Raw genomic sequence first — 15,804 nt, forward strand, 5'->3', positions numbered from 1 at the left:
TGATTTTAAAGTGTTAGATAGAAAGAAAGGTGTTTATATTGATGGCCACGAGAGAGAGGACGTAGTTGCTTATCGTAAAAGTTCATTCAGAAAATGGTATCAATTGGATTTATAAACAAAGATAATGCCCCTACACCTCAAGCTGCCCAGTGCCTACCAGAAGATTTAAGATATCCACCTGAAGAGCAATTACAGAAAATTATTGTGTTATTCCATGATGAATCCATATTTTCAGCTAATGAAGACCAAGGGACACAATGGGGTGAAAAGGATAATTTTGCAATTAAGCCTAAAAGCAAAGGTTCCGGTATAATGGTATCAGACTTTATTGATGAGTTTAATGGTTACCTTCATCTTAGTGACACAGAATTTTCTCTGGCTGAACACACATATGGGAACAACATTAAAAAAGAAGCTCGTCAATTTTTGGAATATGGAGAGAGTCAAGAAGGTTATTGGACCTCAGACAAATTCCTCACTCAAATGGAACATGCAATAAAAATAGCTGATATTAAGTATCCGAAAGATCTAGGATATCGTGTGGTATGGGTGTTTGACAACAGCAGTTGTCACAATGCCTATGCCGATGATGCATTAAATGCGAACAATATGAATGCCAAGCCTGGGGGCAAGCAGCCACGCTTACGTGACACAGAATGGGATGAGAGGCCCCAGCGAATGGTCTTTAATATTGGTATTCCAAAGGGCCTTATTCAAGTACTAACTGAAAGAGGCAAATACAAAAAATCAATGAAACTTGAAGACATGAGGAAAGAAATCTCGACTCATCCTGACTTCATGAATGAAATGACCAAACTAGAACATTTTCTACATGATCGTGGACACATTTGCATCATGTTACCAAAGTTTCATTGCGAGCTTAACCCCATAGAAAGATGTTGGGGTCAAGCAAAGCGATATACACAAAGCTTTACAAATTACACTTTACCACGATTACGTACTAATGTTCCCAATGGACTTGATTCGGTGATGCTCGAGAATATCAAAAACTATTTCCGCAAGGTAAAGCAGTACATGTTTGCATACCTAGAAGGCTACACAGCAGGTCCAGACTTAGAAAAGAAAGTAAAAGTATACAAGAAAGTATATAAGTCACACCAAAAGATAGGTGTAAACAGCTGACAAAATCCATTTTTCCATGCATACATTATATCCCAAAGTAAACAATCTATTCTAAAACCCTTCTGTAATTTTATTCCATGATAATTGTATGTACTCTACAGTAAAAACTACTATGATAGCTATAAATATGTGTGGGTACATACATTTTTGGTAATAACCATATAATTGTTTATGGAAATTGAACTAAAGCAGCAATGAACACAATGCTGTGTAGAAAGTTTTCATTACACATGATAATCACTTAAAAGGTGCAAAAGGTATGGCATCAGTCACTATCAATAGGTACATACATTTTAAAGAAACATGGCAGTGAAATGAAGTTATCTACCACATTCTCATTAAAATCACGGAATTGTTTGTCACTGTTAGTGCACTGTAGAGCATAGATTGAGTAATGTTACCTAAAAATTTCATTACAATTGCACTATGTATCACTGAGTTATGAATTTTAAAAATCGTGATACCATTTTGGAAGTTTATGGTAAGGAGAACTATGTATAAAGAAGGAAAAAGACCAGCCTGATTGAAGATAAAAGAAAAGGCAATTAAGGTGTAGAGGGCACACACTTGTCAGAACCCCAAAGGCACATTCCACTAGTGAGTTTATTATTGGGGCCTAAAATGGTGGCTGTGCATTGCTTTATTTTCCCTCCAGCCTTGTGACTGTGGTCTGGCTGGCTGGGCTGGCTGGCTGGCTGGCTGGCTGGGCTGGCTGGCTGGCTGGCTGGGCTGGCTGGCTGGCTGGGCTGGCTGGTTGGGCTGGCTGGTTGGGCTGGGCTGGCTGGTTGGGCTGGGCTGGCTGGTTGGGCTGGGCTGGCTGGTTGGGCTGGGCTGGCTGGTTGGGCTGGGCTGGCTGGCTGGCTGGCTGGGCTGGCTGGCTGGCTGGCTGGGCTGGCTGGGCTGGCTGGGCTGGCTGGCTGGCTGGGCTGGCTGGCTGGCTGGGCTGGCTGGCTGGCTGGGCTGGCTGGCTGGGCTGGCTGGCTGGGCTGGCTGGCTGGGCTGGCTGGCTGGCTGGCTGGCTGGGCTGGCTGGGCTGGCTGGCTGGCTGGGCAGGCTGGCTGGCTGGCTGGCTGGCTGGCTGGCTGGCTGGCTGGCTGGCTGGATGGCTGGCTGGCTGGCTGGCTGGCTGGCAGGCAGGCAGGCAGGCAGGCAGGCAGGCAGGCAGGCAGGCAGGCAAACAGACAAAACTTCACGTTTTGGTGAATTTTTTTTTAAATTCTATATCCGGCTGCCTGTAAGTGTTTTCTTGTTTTTAATGCTGTCACATAAGATGTTTCTATGATGATTTAAAAAAATTAATTTTAGGCGCTGCGTGTCATTTTTGGGGGATTGCTACTTAAGCAGTACTACAGTACTGTTTGATATATTTGTCGGTTAGCATCCCAAATTTATAAATAACTACAATATTTTTGCACACACTGCAAACCATATTATATCTCATTAAAACAGGACTCAACTGGATCAAAAGCACTGTCTATTGTCAGCTATATTGGATGTGGTATATCAATTGTCTGTCTCTTGTTTACTATTATTGTTTTGATTGTATTCAGGTATGATAGTTTGTATAAGAGCAGTTAAACAGACTGTTTGATGTTCTGTGCATATATTGTATACAGGAAACAAGTTTTTAATCAAGTGCAACATTTTGTTCACTTGAACCTTTCTACTGCTTTACTACTTGGACTTGTAACATTTGTTAGTGGAATTGAAACAGCCAGCGAATACAGGGTAAGTACATATCAATAGTGTAATGGGTTTTACCTTCATTTAAAGGCTAGCTGTCTCACCGTTGCCATCTTACTTCACTACTTCTTCATGGCTGCATTCAGCTGGATGCTTTGTGAAGGAATTCTGCTTTTTGTAATGTTAAATTTTGTGTTTTACAAAGGACTTTTTAAAAGTAGGAAATTCTTTATGATTTTTGGATGGGGTAAGCATGAGTTGAGGTTTCTAGAATTAATTGTGATAGATCATACATTATTGCTGTATGTAGGACTGCCTATCCCCATTGTTGCTGTATCAGCAGCAGTGTCACATGAGCAGTATGGTTTTAATGACAGGTAATTCCAGTAGCATTAATAATAACTATTTAACTGCTATTTTTTGTATTAGGTGTTGGTTATCTGAAGAAAAGGGTGCAATTTGGGCATTCATTGGCCCCATGTTACTGATTATATTGGTGAATCATTGTTTTGCTATCCTTAGAATACATTGTTAATGCTTGACGTGCTGTACATAGGTCAACTTATTTTTCTTGTCAACAATTCTCTACAAAGTATTTAGAAGTAAGCGCAGTTCGGTAAGTGCTGCTGAAATCAATACATTGGAAACAGTGAAGTAAGTATTAATCTAGACCTTGTATTATTATATACTTCCTGTATGCTTATAACATGTACATTATTTTGTGTGAATTCACTATGTATAACTTTGTGTATCATACAGTATGGTAATACTGTATATTTGGTATCATGAAGATTTGGGCTTTTCTGGCCAAAATATCACCCTAAAACCAGCCTGACAATACCATCATGGTGCATTGGCAGTATTGGTTGGGTATAACCAAGCCCAAAAGTACCTTGAGTACGACCTGAAAGCTTCCAAAAAGTTGCTATGAATTTTTTTTTAAATTGTGGAATTTTCTACTGACTGACTGAGTGACTGACTATTGCCTTCAGACAAGCGTAACTCAATAAACGGCTAAGGCTATAGGCTTGATTATTTTACTGTTTGACGTCGCTTTGTCCAGAGACATGCCTTCTGGCATACCGCAGTATGTACAATGCACGCATCATGAACTTACTTAAGTTACCTTTGTCCTCCTTTGTGTCCTATTTCTTTTTGCTGACAGCTCAAGGTGTCGATTCACAGTAGCTAACATGATGGCCTCCCTATGGGAATCATCCGTATTTTCCATGGTGACTGCAGAAGTGCTTCTTCATTTGTAATGCTGTGATACGGGCTGAACATAGCTAAAGTGAAGTGTAATGGCCATTCACTTTCAACTCAGTAACAACTCAGTAATTGATAGTTGGGGCACGTGAATTGTCCATATTTTTCATGGTGACTGGATTGATTTCAGAGGGGAGCTTCTCCGATTGTTCTTCATTTGTAGCACTGTGTAATGGGCTGAACATAGCTGAAAGCAGAGCATAATGACCAATTCACTTTCGAGTCAGCAATAGATAGCTGGAGTGCATGTTCAGGCATAAAAATAAAAAACGGAAACAAGGGAGGCCTGCAGATATATATACTAGTGGACATTTAATCCCTAATTCAGTCTAGCTATAATATAACCATGACTGAATTAGGGATTAAATGTCCACTAGTATATTTATATTAAAGCAGGTATTATGACTAGATGAACTGTTTCTTGGTCAGTTATTCACACTTTGCAGAAATAAGATCGATATTCTCTAATAGAGCATGAGCAGTCTAATACAGCAGTCAGGAAATGCTGGTATACTCTAATAAAACAGTCAGCACTCAAGCATAATCTTGATTTTGAAAGTGTAATTGTAAGCATAACAGGCTGGATTTTTGAGCTCTACTTAAAGCATATGTGGATGAGTCCTTTTCATATACAGCCATACTCTTTTTGCATGAGGATTTCACTCATTGCTGTGAGTGTTAGATAGTACCAAAGAAGTGACTCAGAAGGTAGCAAATTGTACTCTTTAAACTTCTACCTTAATAGTAAATACTTCATGGGGATTTTTCTCATATTTGTGAATAAACTGCAGTGTCAGATAGTGACTAGGAGGTAACGTACCAAAATTATAATGCAGGTTGATGAATTTGGTGAACAGCATTATTTCATCAACTTTAATGTGGCTGATTAGATCACCGATTTTGTGATTTTTTCATCAGCACTTGATTCATCAAAGCTGATACTGTATAGTTTGGTGGGAGGATAGTTTGTCAAATCACATTTTGGTGGATCACATTTTGGGATAAATATTCTAAATCCTGTGAATGCCCTTGGTTAAATAAAGCTCTTGAAGATCTATTAAAATTATTCTAGTAGATCACACACAACTTCAGGCACTAACATGAGATACTATTGTTATGAAACTTAAACTTGAGTAGAGATCATAGAATTAAAAATATGAAGCAAGGGAGTTCACCTAAGCTTTAGTGTAGCTATACAACTAGAGGATATTGAATAATCCCTACTTCAGTCATGGCTATATAGCTACTGTACAATCGACAGGCTGTATATGACCAAAGTAGGAATCTAAAGCACCACTGAGGTGCATGTAGGTGAATTCCCTTTTATTTATTTTATTTATTAATGCTTTACAGCACAAGTGCTGAAGGTCTGTAGGACACCTGGTCCTACAGCCTGCTCAAAGACTTTAGCTACTTAAGATGTGTTTGAAAAGTTGGAGAAAGGAGAAAAAATCCATGACTGGACCTAGGTAGCCTCAAACCTGCAGCCATCCGATTTACGCTCAAACGCTTACAGGAGTCTACCAGGTGGTCAGGATGTTTTCTCCCTGTTATTTTCATGTAATTATATCCATAGGAATTCTAGAGAGTAACTCACTGTCTCTAAGTACCCCACGTAGAACCAAATGGACACTAGTTTATTGTTTCATTACTTATTTTATTGCTATGGACCCTACACTTAATTAGGCTCCGGCCTATTTGAGCATGATACTTAAATATTTCCAAGTAGCAATAAAATGTTTATCCATTAAACTGAAGTTTATTCTCTGAAAGTGTTATCAATACTTATTAATCTCAATTAATTTTGCTCTGTGTGCATTCCAACAGACCAGTGATTAAAGCAACTATAATAGTCACTCCTCTACTTGGGATCACATGGGTGTTTGGACTATTGGCCATCAATGAAAGTGCAGTAGCTTTTGCATGGATATTTACAATACTGAATTCACTACAGGTATGCATGGATAGACGTGTAACTGTCTTTAACTTTTCTTACATTTTTACAGGGTTTCTTCGTTATGTTTTTCTATGTGCTGAGAAATGAAGCGGTAAATTATAGTAGTACAGATGTACAATAGAATGTTATAGTAATATTTACCTATTGGATGGTTTAAAAACAAATGAATTGGTGAAGAAGTACCTTTTTCACACAAAATTTGAACCTTTTAAAAAAAACTTTGTAACTTTTTGTGTCATTGCATGTAACTGTCTGAAATTTTCAATGAGTAAGCTATAGTATTGGCTATATGTATATTTTGATGATACTATAACTGACTGTTCTATTAGAAATTTTGATCTTATTTCTGTGGAGTGTAACTATTCAGGCAATAAGCAGTAAAAATACACATTTTCTTGATTTAAAATGCAATACTAATGTGTAGGATGTTATTCATGGTCTGATGTATTTTGGTGTGAGCATTGCAGATTTTAATTTAGAATCTTGATAAACATACGTACTCATAATGCTTGATGTTTTTGCTAGCCTATTATGCTCAAAATATGTCTGCATAATTGGCACAAGCCTAATGATTAGAGTTTGTAATTTGCCAATTAACTCTTATATACAACATTAACAATTACGATATTATTTTAATAATCACTTTCAGTTTTTGAAGAAGATTAAACTACACAAAATGGGAGATTCTCAAGTATCTCGTATATATTCTACTTTTGTAAGTAGCGTAATGTGAATTGTGAAAATGTGTTATTTAATAGTTGATACTATATACTATGTTTTAACTTTTTGCACTGTTATGTAATTGTTTTATACAGAACCCCAAACCACATTTTGATATTTTATTTATTAAATTTTTTTGCTTACATATTGATCTAACTACACATATCATGTAGTCACACATGTCAACATGCCAGTACAATGATAGTATTTTTGTATGGAAACCACATAATGATTACAGATGTGTGTGTGGATGCTCATATTAATGTGCTGCATGTTCATTGGTGTTTGCATGGCTAGTTGATTATACAGCTTTACACACAATGATACATGAAAATGTTTTGTAAGGTTGTGTATATACTTTAATTTTTATGCAGACAAAAGGCTCCACATTGAAAAGTACAAAAGGAACATGTATGTTGTAGTGTTTATATTTTTATGTTATAAATGTTCGTGTTTAGTTTAGAAGTTATCCATTTATGTCATTTTAAGTTAGTAATGGTTACTAGACGCCATGTTTTTGAGGCAAAAGTCAATGGTACGTATGCAAGAAAGTGAAATTTTTGTGATTGTGCACAATTGAAGAAGGAGTGGGGAAAATTGCTATGCTATGTGAGGTACCTATAAAAAAAGAGAACAAAGGCGACTGGGCTAATTCTGTGGTACAAGCCAACGAGCAGCTGCATTTTAATAGCCTTGTTTCTTCCAGTTGTTAAGCAATATTTCTAAGCAACAAATAACATAACAAATGCACCACAGCTTTCTTACTTTTTGCAAGTTTTGCAAGCGTTCTTTGGCTTGTAACTAACTCTTGCCTTACACATTACAAATGATTATACAGAAAATATTTAGGGTGAAGTCAAACAGATAACCTCTATTATGTTAGGATTTATAATTTATGAAACTAACATGTAACTATATTATACTACTAACAATACGGGCAAGATTCAAATATGACATCTTGTTCTAGTAGTGTATATCATTAGTAACATCATTCTCAAGTGCAACAGGTATACACAGAATGGGCTGCTGCTCTATCATTTTGTGTGAAGGAAGTGAAGCTGCTTCAAGAGGAAGGCCGTTGAATGGAAAAACAGTTTGGAATAGTTCACCAGAACAATTTCGTGTCACTAGCGGATGAATAGGCTGTCATGCCATAACTGTACTACCATTCTTCTGTTGTGCCATTCAACTTCCATTTCCATAGCTTCACTTTGCCATGCCGGTAATGTGACATACTCAAGCATGCGCCTAAGTAAAATGTCCTAATAAGGAATTTTCAGAGTCACATTTTATAGTAAATGGCAGCCATATTGAATTTCGCTGTTTATGGAGTTGCATGCTCTCATGTCCATAGGATTTGATGCTATCTTGATACTAGTTAGAGCACTACCATGAATGCAATATGGGAAAATAGCACAAAGGCATGGGCAAGAGACTATTACAGCATGAGGCAAAGGCAAGTGCTATGTTTGGCTTGAAACCACGCCAGAGTGTTATTTTTCCCATATTGCATGAGTGTGAAGGTGTTTTAACATGCTTTCTGGTAATCTCTGTTCAGAGAGTTCATGTTTTAGACTCAAACTGCATAGGTGTTTCAGCCATCAGACAATTGGTAAGTGCCTATATAGTACAAGTTTGGTCATAAAACAAACAGATAGCATTGTTTTGGCTACTTCTGGCGATTTCAAATGTTACACATGTGATCAATAGTGCTGTATTTTCCGTATGCAGTGCTGTATGGAAATAATAGCACTCTTATTTGTTTGATCTCGCCCATGCAAGTGCCTTAAATATACATAAGGCTTGCTGGATTAATTATTATAAATTCTATTGGGAATCATAGAAATAAGAAAGTAGTGAAACAAGGGAGGCTGCTTACACTTAAAGATAAGCTATTGGTTGCCTACAACTGAAGATAACCTAGTGAACATTTAAAAATCCCTAATTCAGTCTTACAGCTATAGCCATGATTGAAGTAGGGATTGAATGTCACACATACTTGCATCACTGCGCGTAGGATTGAATGCTCAGTAATGCCTTGCCATTATTCTTAATAGTTGCCAGTGAAAATTCACACAGCTCAATATCAATAGCATGCCAGTAGTTTCCCAGATGTGTAGGTGATTAACGTGGCACATATTAGTCATATTGCAAGCATGAGTGTTTTGCCTGATACATACACACTCGCCCTCGGAGCTGTGACCTTTGGGCTTATGCGTATATATCAGGCAAACCACTTGTGTCCATGGTGTAGCTATTATTTTATCTGTGTATATGCAGTACGGGAAAACATGGATGAAAATACCAGAGCAAAGATTCTGTCACATTACAATACTGTTATCTGCAATGATTATACAACTCCAGCATCTGTTGTCAGTCCAAGTACTAAACCACCAAGTACCATTTGTGAGTTGTAAAAGTTGCCATGTATTTTGTTATTACACCTTGTACAGTTAACACTCCTGGTATTGTTGATGACTATGACTTTGATGACATGGATGAAATTTACTATACATCTCCTCGGCAACACCACCTTATGCGCTCTACATCTCCTCCAATATCACCGTCACAATACTTACAGCACCAGAGGGAGGCTGTGTTTATACAAGCCAATGAAGATGACGTACGTAATGAAATTTTACTTGCACAATGAAAATAATTACACATGTCATGTCACACATTTTAACATACCAGTAAAATATACAGTGGGGCCTGTTAATCAGGACACTTGATAATGAGGACGCCTGCATAATCTGGACACTTGGCAATGGTCCCTTAGAATGTAGGTAAACTGACCTGAAAAATCAGGATAATGTTTTATCAGGACACTTTTAGTTGGTCCAAAAGTGTCCTTAGTACACAAGTTTCACTTTATTTTGGATGGAAACCACATGATGATCTACAAACACATAATTATGTGTGTTAATGCAGGTTCATTGGCATTTGCATAGCTAGTTGAGCAATCCTGTTATATATGCAGCTTTACACAACAATACAGTAACCACAAGATACTGTATTCTGTAATGTTTACTTAGCATATGTTTATTTATTTTGTGTAGATGAAAGGCTCCAGTACAAATGAAACATGTATGTTGCAGTATTTTGTGTTTTAAGATATATAATCTTTATAGTGTTAGTGATTTGGTATTATAATAATATTAGAGAAACTATGTTAAAATCTGATAAAGTCTGGATCTATATATATAAGGCATGCAACTTCATAGAAATTAATCAAGGGGTAGTCAACTGCCCACACAAACTTCTAAATTGTGTATGAGAGTCCCAATATTTAAGTATTTCAAAATGTATTTCTGTATTATTTCAATGAATATTTCATGGATGTATAATTGGATTTCTAAGATAGTGAAAGATAATCCCAGCTTGTGAGCTACCCCTTGGAATAAATAACGTAACAAGTGTAAAGGGGTCATAGACATAAAAAGTGATGGAGCTAGATATGACTATACCTGCAGCCACATTTAATCAGTCTTATACCTAGTAAATAGTATAGCCATAATTGAAGGGGTTGCAGTATTTGGCAGATCACGGATTGATGGATCACGTGATGAGTATATCCCACTACTCATTTGATATGTTTATAAGTTTGTGTCAGTGTTGTAATATCCTAGATATATTAATGACAAAACGCTGCATACTTTAGATATACTCACTTCATCGTTATAACACTCACACGCTGTTCCAGATTTACGGATGCAGTTACGTGATCACTGTGGCAATTGAAGGTAAAGCTACGAGGCACCGAGTAGCTAACTAGCATGGACGCCACATTATTACAAGGCATTTTAGATTAAGTCTACTACCCTTGATCAAAATAAGAGTCAGTGAGATATTAAAGCCAGCCCATGCCACCATGCCAGCTGTAATCCTACAATTGGTGTTCAGTCAGTTACAGCAGTAAGCTACCTGCCAGTGTTTAAGTACAAGGAAATTAAATAATTGTTTTCAGCTAACTAACAGCAGGAAAGGAGACACCACAGCTATTGTTCAGATATTTAAGCACTCTGACGGAAAAAATCAGTGCAGGAACCCTTCAACATCTTGTAAAATTTGCGAGCTTTTATGCAGGTTTAAATGAGCTAGCTACCCTAACCATCAGACCGCTGAATTGATGAGCTTTCCTGCTAAGAATCTTACTTCAATTAGCTCACCAAGTTAACTTACTCAGATTCACTGTGTTAAGTTGATAAAATCCACAGTCTTTTTGAACACCTGCCTAGCCATGGCTAACGATGTACACATGCACCATTTCAATCTAGTGCCAGATAGTGGTCTATATACTATTGCCATAAATGGTCATAAATCTGAAAGGGTGCATGGGCAATTTAGCCAGCGATGATGTACCTAAAGTGTGCAGCATTTTTTCATTACTAATATATCAAGTATATTACAATGCTGACACAATTCTTGTTTTAATAAACATTTCCAATGAGGTTGATTGATTTTTAGTCCTCACAGTAGTCAGCAAAAGTCATTCTTCCCTACCAGAGCAATGAGTAGTGGGATATGTACATCACGTGACCCGCCGATCCATGATCCACTAAATACAGCAACCCTAATTGAAGTAGGGATAAAAAGTCCACTATATAGCTGCAGATGACTTCCCTGAATTGTTTCATTACTTTTATTTCTATGACTCCTACTAGAATCCCTATTTTTCCTTGTACTTGGTTTGTTTATTATTATAGTGACTGACGACCCCACACATATTGTATCAAAGGATAAAATGGCACCATTTGTATCTTGACAGTTTTACATCTGAACACACACACACCCCAACTATTAATTACTGAAAGTGAAAGAGGCCATTCCCTTTGTTTTGAGTTGTGCTCTGCCTGTTATACAATGCTATAGCTAATTATTATTTTTGTGTTGTAATTTAATAGTGTAGGTCTTGCCAGGACACCACCCTGTGGGTATCAGTGCATGGTAACCCTGATTCTAGGCCCCTGTACTTATGTTGTATATCGTCTTACTGAAAATAAGACGTCTCTCATCATTCATTACTTCATTACTTAGATGCATTACAATTGTAGAGTTATATTACTAGTTTGTATAGCATATTTTGTTATATTACTTAGTTACCACAAAAGGTAATAATTTTATGTAACGTGTTACATAAGTAATGTGTTACCCCCAACACTGATCATAGGAATGCATCATTCTTTAGATGATGACTAATGTGACTTGATAGGAATATACAAAGTAGCTATCTAATCAAAAAAATTCTATTTGGAAAACTTTTGGCATAGTGTCTTGCCAGTAAGCCTTAAGACACCCATGTACAGTCTTTTACCATAATTTTTTCCATATTTTTACAACTTTTGGGCCCTGTAATGCCTTTGCTTTGGTTATATCACAGCAGTGACTACATTACAAGCATGTTCTAGAACAGTGTTGAATCAAGAGGGTTCCAAGGGTTTTATAGAACCCCACTTTTTGGGAAGGGCCTTACCACATAAATTCTAAGCTAAAAAGTATAATTATTTATATACAATGAAGTAGGGATTCATGTGCTAAGAAGTAGTGAAATGAATTTACCACTTCCCCAGGAATAGACAAGTTTTACTACTTTTAGTTACAATCCCTTTGATAGTAGCTAGCTCAGTGTTGCTGTACTGACAATTTTATAACAACTCATCTTAGTTAACACTTCTAAAATTCAGCAGTATGCATGCAATGCCATTTAACTACCACAAATCCTTTTTATCATTAATTAAAATTCTTTGTTATATTATAGTTTTTGTAGGTATTAAATTTGCAAACAAGCAATTTTCATTTGCTCTTTGTTGGGCAAATAAATCATCTTAGTGCAATATATACCATACAGTACGGTAGTACCGTAAAATCAGGTTGTTGATCACATGTGCTTATAATTTTTTTGGAGAAAATATTTGTGAAAAATTATACTACTGCTGATTGCACGAATCTTTAAACATTGTGTGACGCATGCATGCATGTGCACACAGGACTCAAAATGTTTCGTTTCACAGAAAAAGGTGCTAATGTCGGGAATTGTGGTCCCAGACGTCAGCAACCTGTTCCATGAAACGAAATGTTTTTAAATCTTGTGTACGTACTCACGCATGTGTCACGCAATAATTTTTAAAGATTCGTGCAATCAGCAGTATCTGTGTAGTACTGCTGATTGTATGAATCTTTAAAAATTGTGTGACGCATGTGTAAGTAACCAAGTACGTACACCAGATCTAAAAACATTTAGACGGGACAGGACAGGTTGCTGACATCTGGGACAGGTTGCAGATCACGGGACAGGTTGCTGACATCTGGGACGAGGATTCCCGACGTTAGCACCTTGTTCCGTGAAACAAAACATTTTGAGTCCTGTGTGCACATGCACGCATGTGTCACACAATTCTTAATGATTCATGCAATCAGCAGTACGCCTAAGAAATAATTATGCTGTGTTAACACGGAATTGCTATGTTGTAATAGAGGAGTTAGTAGTCCGTACCAGCAACCACGCCAGTGTGTAAGTCTATTTCTGGGTGAAATGCTTCATAATGAACAAGAATATTGCAATCCAGATGGCTGATTTGCTGTATACACAGTGAAGGGAGACCTCAAGGGAGACATAAGCACTCGAGGAGACATTCATTTTCCAGCATTTCTTCCTGTGCGTAGCTTTGTCGCTTCTTGAGCCTTGCATTGACCATGTGCGCTTAGCAGCCATGGTTAGTCACAAGAAATGTGTATGCGCTTAACAAATAATATGCACTTAGTAGATGCATATGCTTAACAACCTGATACTACGGTACTGTATATTAGGGATCACAGAGGTTTGCATCTTTCTGGCCAAAATATCACCCAAAAACCAGCTTCACAATACCATCCTGGCACCTTGGCAGTATTGGTTAGGTAAAACCAAGTGCAAAAGTGCCATTTGTAAGACCCTAGATACTTCCAATAGATTGTTACAATTTTTTTTTTGAAAACTTATTCAATGGAATTTTCTACTGACTAACTGCCTGCCTGCCTGATGCCTTCAGGTAAGCGTAACTCAATAATGACTAAGGCTACGGGCTTGAATTTTTTCACTGTTTGACATCACTTAGTCCTGATACATGCCTTTTTACATACTGCAGTATGTACAATGCACGCATCATGGACTTACCTTTGTCCTCCTTTGTGTCCCATTTGTTTTTGCTGACTGCCCAAGGTGTCGATTCATGGTAGTGCAATGCATGGCTTCCCTACATTTGTAAACGGAAATCGTCTGTATTTTCCATGGTGACTGGATTGATTGTAGAGGAGCTTCTGATACTGTTCTTCGTTTGTAATGCTGTGTAATGGGCTGAAAATAGGTGAAAGTGAAATGTAATGGCCATTTTAAAAACAGTAAACAAACAAGTATGAGGAATATTAGGAATTTTTAGTTTGATTAGGGATAATGGAAAAAAGTAAGGAAACAAGTAACATCGCCTACACTTACAGATATGCTAGTGGACATATATATCCTAATTCAGTCTATACTCATGAGGGATTAAATGTTCTGTAGGTGTAGAAGACCTCCCTTGTTTCCCAACTTTTTTTTTTCCATGATCCCTAATCGAACTTAAAACTACTAATTTTCCGTATGCTTTATATATATACCGTATATCAATTAAATTGGTGGTGAACTAAATTTGGCAAATTGGCAATTTGTCACTAAACCGCCAGATTTAAATTTTGTATATATATTTTTTTCATACTTTGTATCCAAGCATAGTCCAAGCTTTTGATGGCAGTTGTTGAAATATGTTTCACAAACCAAGTATGACTTCGTAGACACACAGAGTAAATTAGTGTAGTTCCATGCATGAAAATGGGTGTGGCTTATGGACTAGACTAGAACTCGTACATGGTTAGTGGGTGTCGCTCCATGTAAGTTTGCAGATAGCAACAGACATGAATTCATGTGCAGCCAATAAACCATTGATAAATGAGGGTGAGGCTCTATGTATGCCAAATAATCCTGATAAGTGGGCATGACCCACAAAACAATTGCAGGATCTGGGTGTTCTTTAAAGATCCAGACCCAGTTCAATCATGAAAGCAATTAGGCCAGACTGATGCATGCAGTAACTGAATTCATAACATTTCAGCATAAAAAGGATTGTACACTACATCATGCACACTTTGTCCTTACACCACTCATGTGCACTGCCAATTTTTCAGTGAGAGCATTTTGCCAAATTAAACTTTCGCCAACTGCAATTTTATAGCAAATCGCCAAATATTAGTTTCGCCAATATTTGTTGTTATACGGTACATATAGTTGATGTTTTATCTGTGTATATGCAGTACATGAAAACATGGATGAAAAAACCAGAGCAAAGATTCTGACACGTTACAATACTGTTATCTGCAATGATTATACAACTCCAGCATCTGTTGTCAGTCCAAGTACTAAACCACCAAGTACCATTTGTGAGTTGTAAAAGTTGCCATGTATTTTGTTATTATACCTTGTACAGTTAACACTCCTGGTATTGTTGATGACTATGACTTTGATGACATGGATAAAATTTTCTATACATCTCCTCGGCAACACCATCTTATGCACTCTACATCTCCTCCAATATCACCATCACAATATTTAATGTACCAGAGGGAGGCTGTGATTATGCAAGCCAATGAAGATGATGTAGAAGATACTAACTTGTAATGCACAAGACTATCAAAAGTGTGTGCCCCAAGCAACTAGCTGAGTAACTATAATAGCCACATTTTCATAATAATGTTTTTATATTTTGTGTATACCTTGTAACTTATTTTAGAATGTGTACATAGCTCTGCACAATACATACTTAAATTATATGTTTACAAACTGCATGGGATAAATTGTATGCACCCCATGCTATTAATTGGCTATTTTTCATTGAACCATGTTTACAAACTTGTGGCTTATGTAATAAAGATGTATATATAATGGACAGAGAGTCATATACTTGCTAGTATTTTACAAATTATACGTAACGTAACACTATACATATGTTGTGTATAGTGTGGCATGT

General features: G+C 37.2%; 1 protein-coding gene across 1 annotated transcript in view; it reads left to right on the top strand.

The window, feature by feature from the left end:
- LOC136260456 (uncharacterized) overlaps positions 1 to 15,600 on the top strand; it is a 99,850-nt gene extending 84,250 nt beyond the window's left edge. Inside the window, exons 54-68 of the mRNA XM_066054219.1 lie at positions 2,593 to 2,693; positions 2,760 to 2,871; positions 2,917 to 3,073; positions 3,137 to 3,203; positions 3,256 to 3,322; positions 3,383 to 3,480; positions 5,920 to 6,046; positions 6,099 to 6,140; positions 6,699 to 6,764; positions 7,144 to 7,180; positions 9,050 to 9,175; positions 9,223 to 9,392; positions 9,829 to 9,856; positions 15,092 to 15,217; positions 15,265 to 15,600. Coding sequence (XP_065910291.1) covers positions 2,593 to 2,693; positions 2,760 to 2,871; positions 2,917 to 3,073; positions 3,137 to 3,203; positions 3,256 to 3,322; positions 3,383 to 3,480; positions 5,920 to 6,046; positions 6,099 to 6,140; positions 6,699 to 6,764; positions 7,144 to 7,180; positions 9,050 to 9,175; positions 9,223 to 9,392; positions 9,829 to 9,856; positions 15,092 to 15,217; positions 15,265 to 15,455 — 1,515 coding nt within the window. The 3' untranslated portion in view covers positions 15,456 to 15,600. The remainder of the gene's footprint in view (positions 1 to 2,592; positions 2,694 to 2,759; positions 2,872 to 2,916; positions 3,074 to 3,136; positions 3,204 to 3,255; positions 3,323 to 3,382; positions 3,481 to 5,919; positions 6,047 to 6,098; positions 6,141 to 6,698; positions 6,765 to 7,143; positions 7,181 to 9,049; positions 9,176 to 9,222; positions 9,393 to 9,828; positions 9,857 to 15,091; positions 15,218 to 15,264) is intronic.
- Positions 15,601 to 15,804: the final 204 nt, after the last annotated feature.

The sequence above is a fragment of the Dysidea avara genome, chromosome 1 (genome assembly GCF_963678975.1).
Source record: "Dysidea avara chromosome 1, odDysAvar1.4, whole genome shotgun sequence".
NCBI classification, from domain to species: domain Eukaryota; kingdom Metazoa; phylum Porifera; class Demospongiae; order Dictyoceratida; family Dysideidae; genus Dysidea; species Dysidea avara.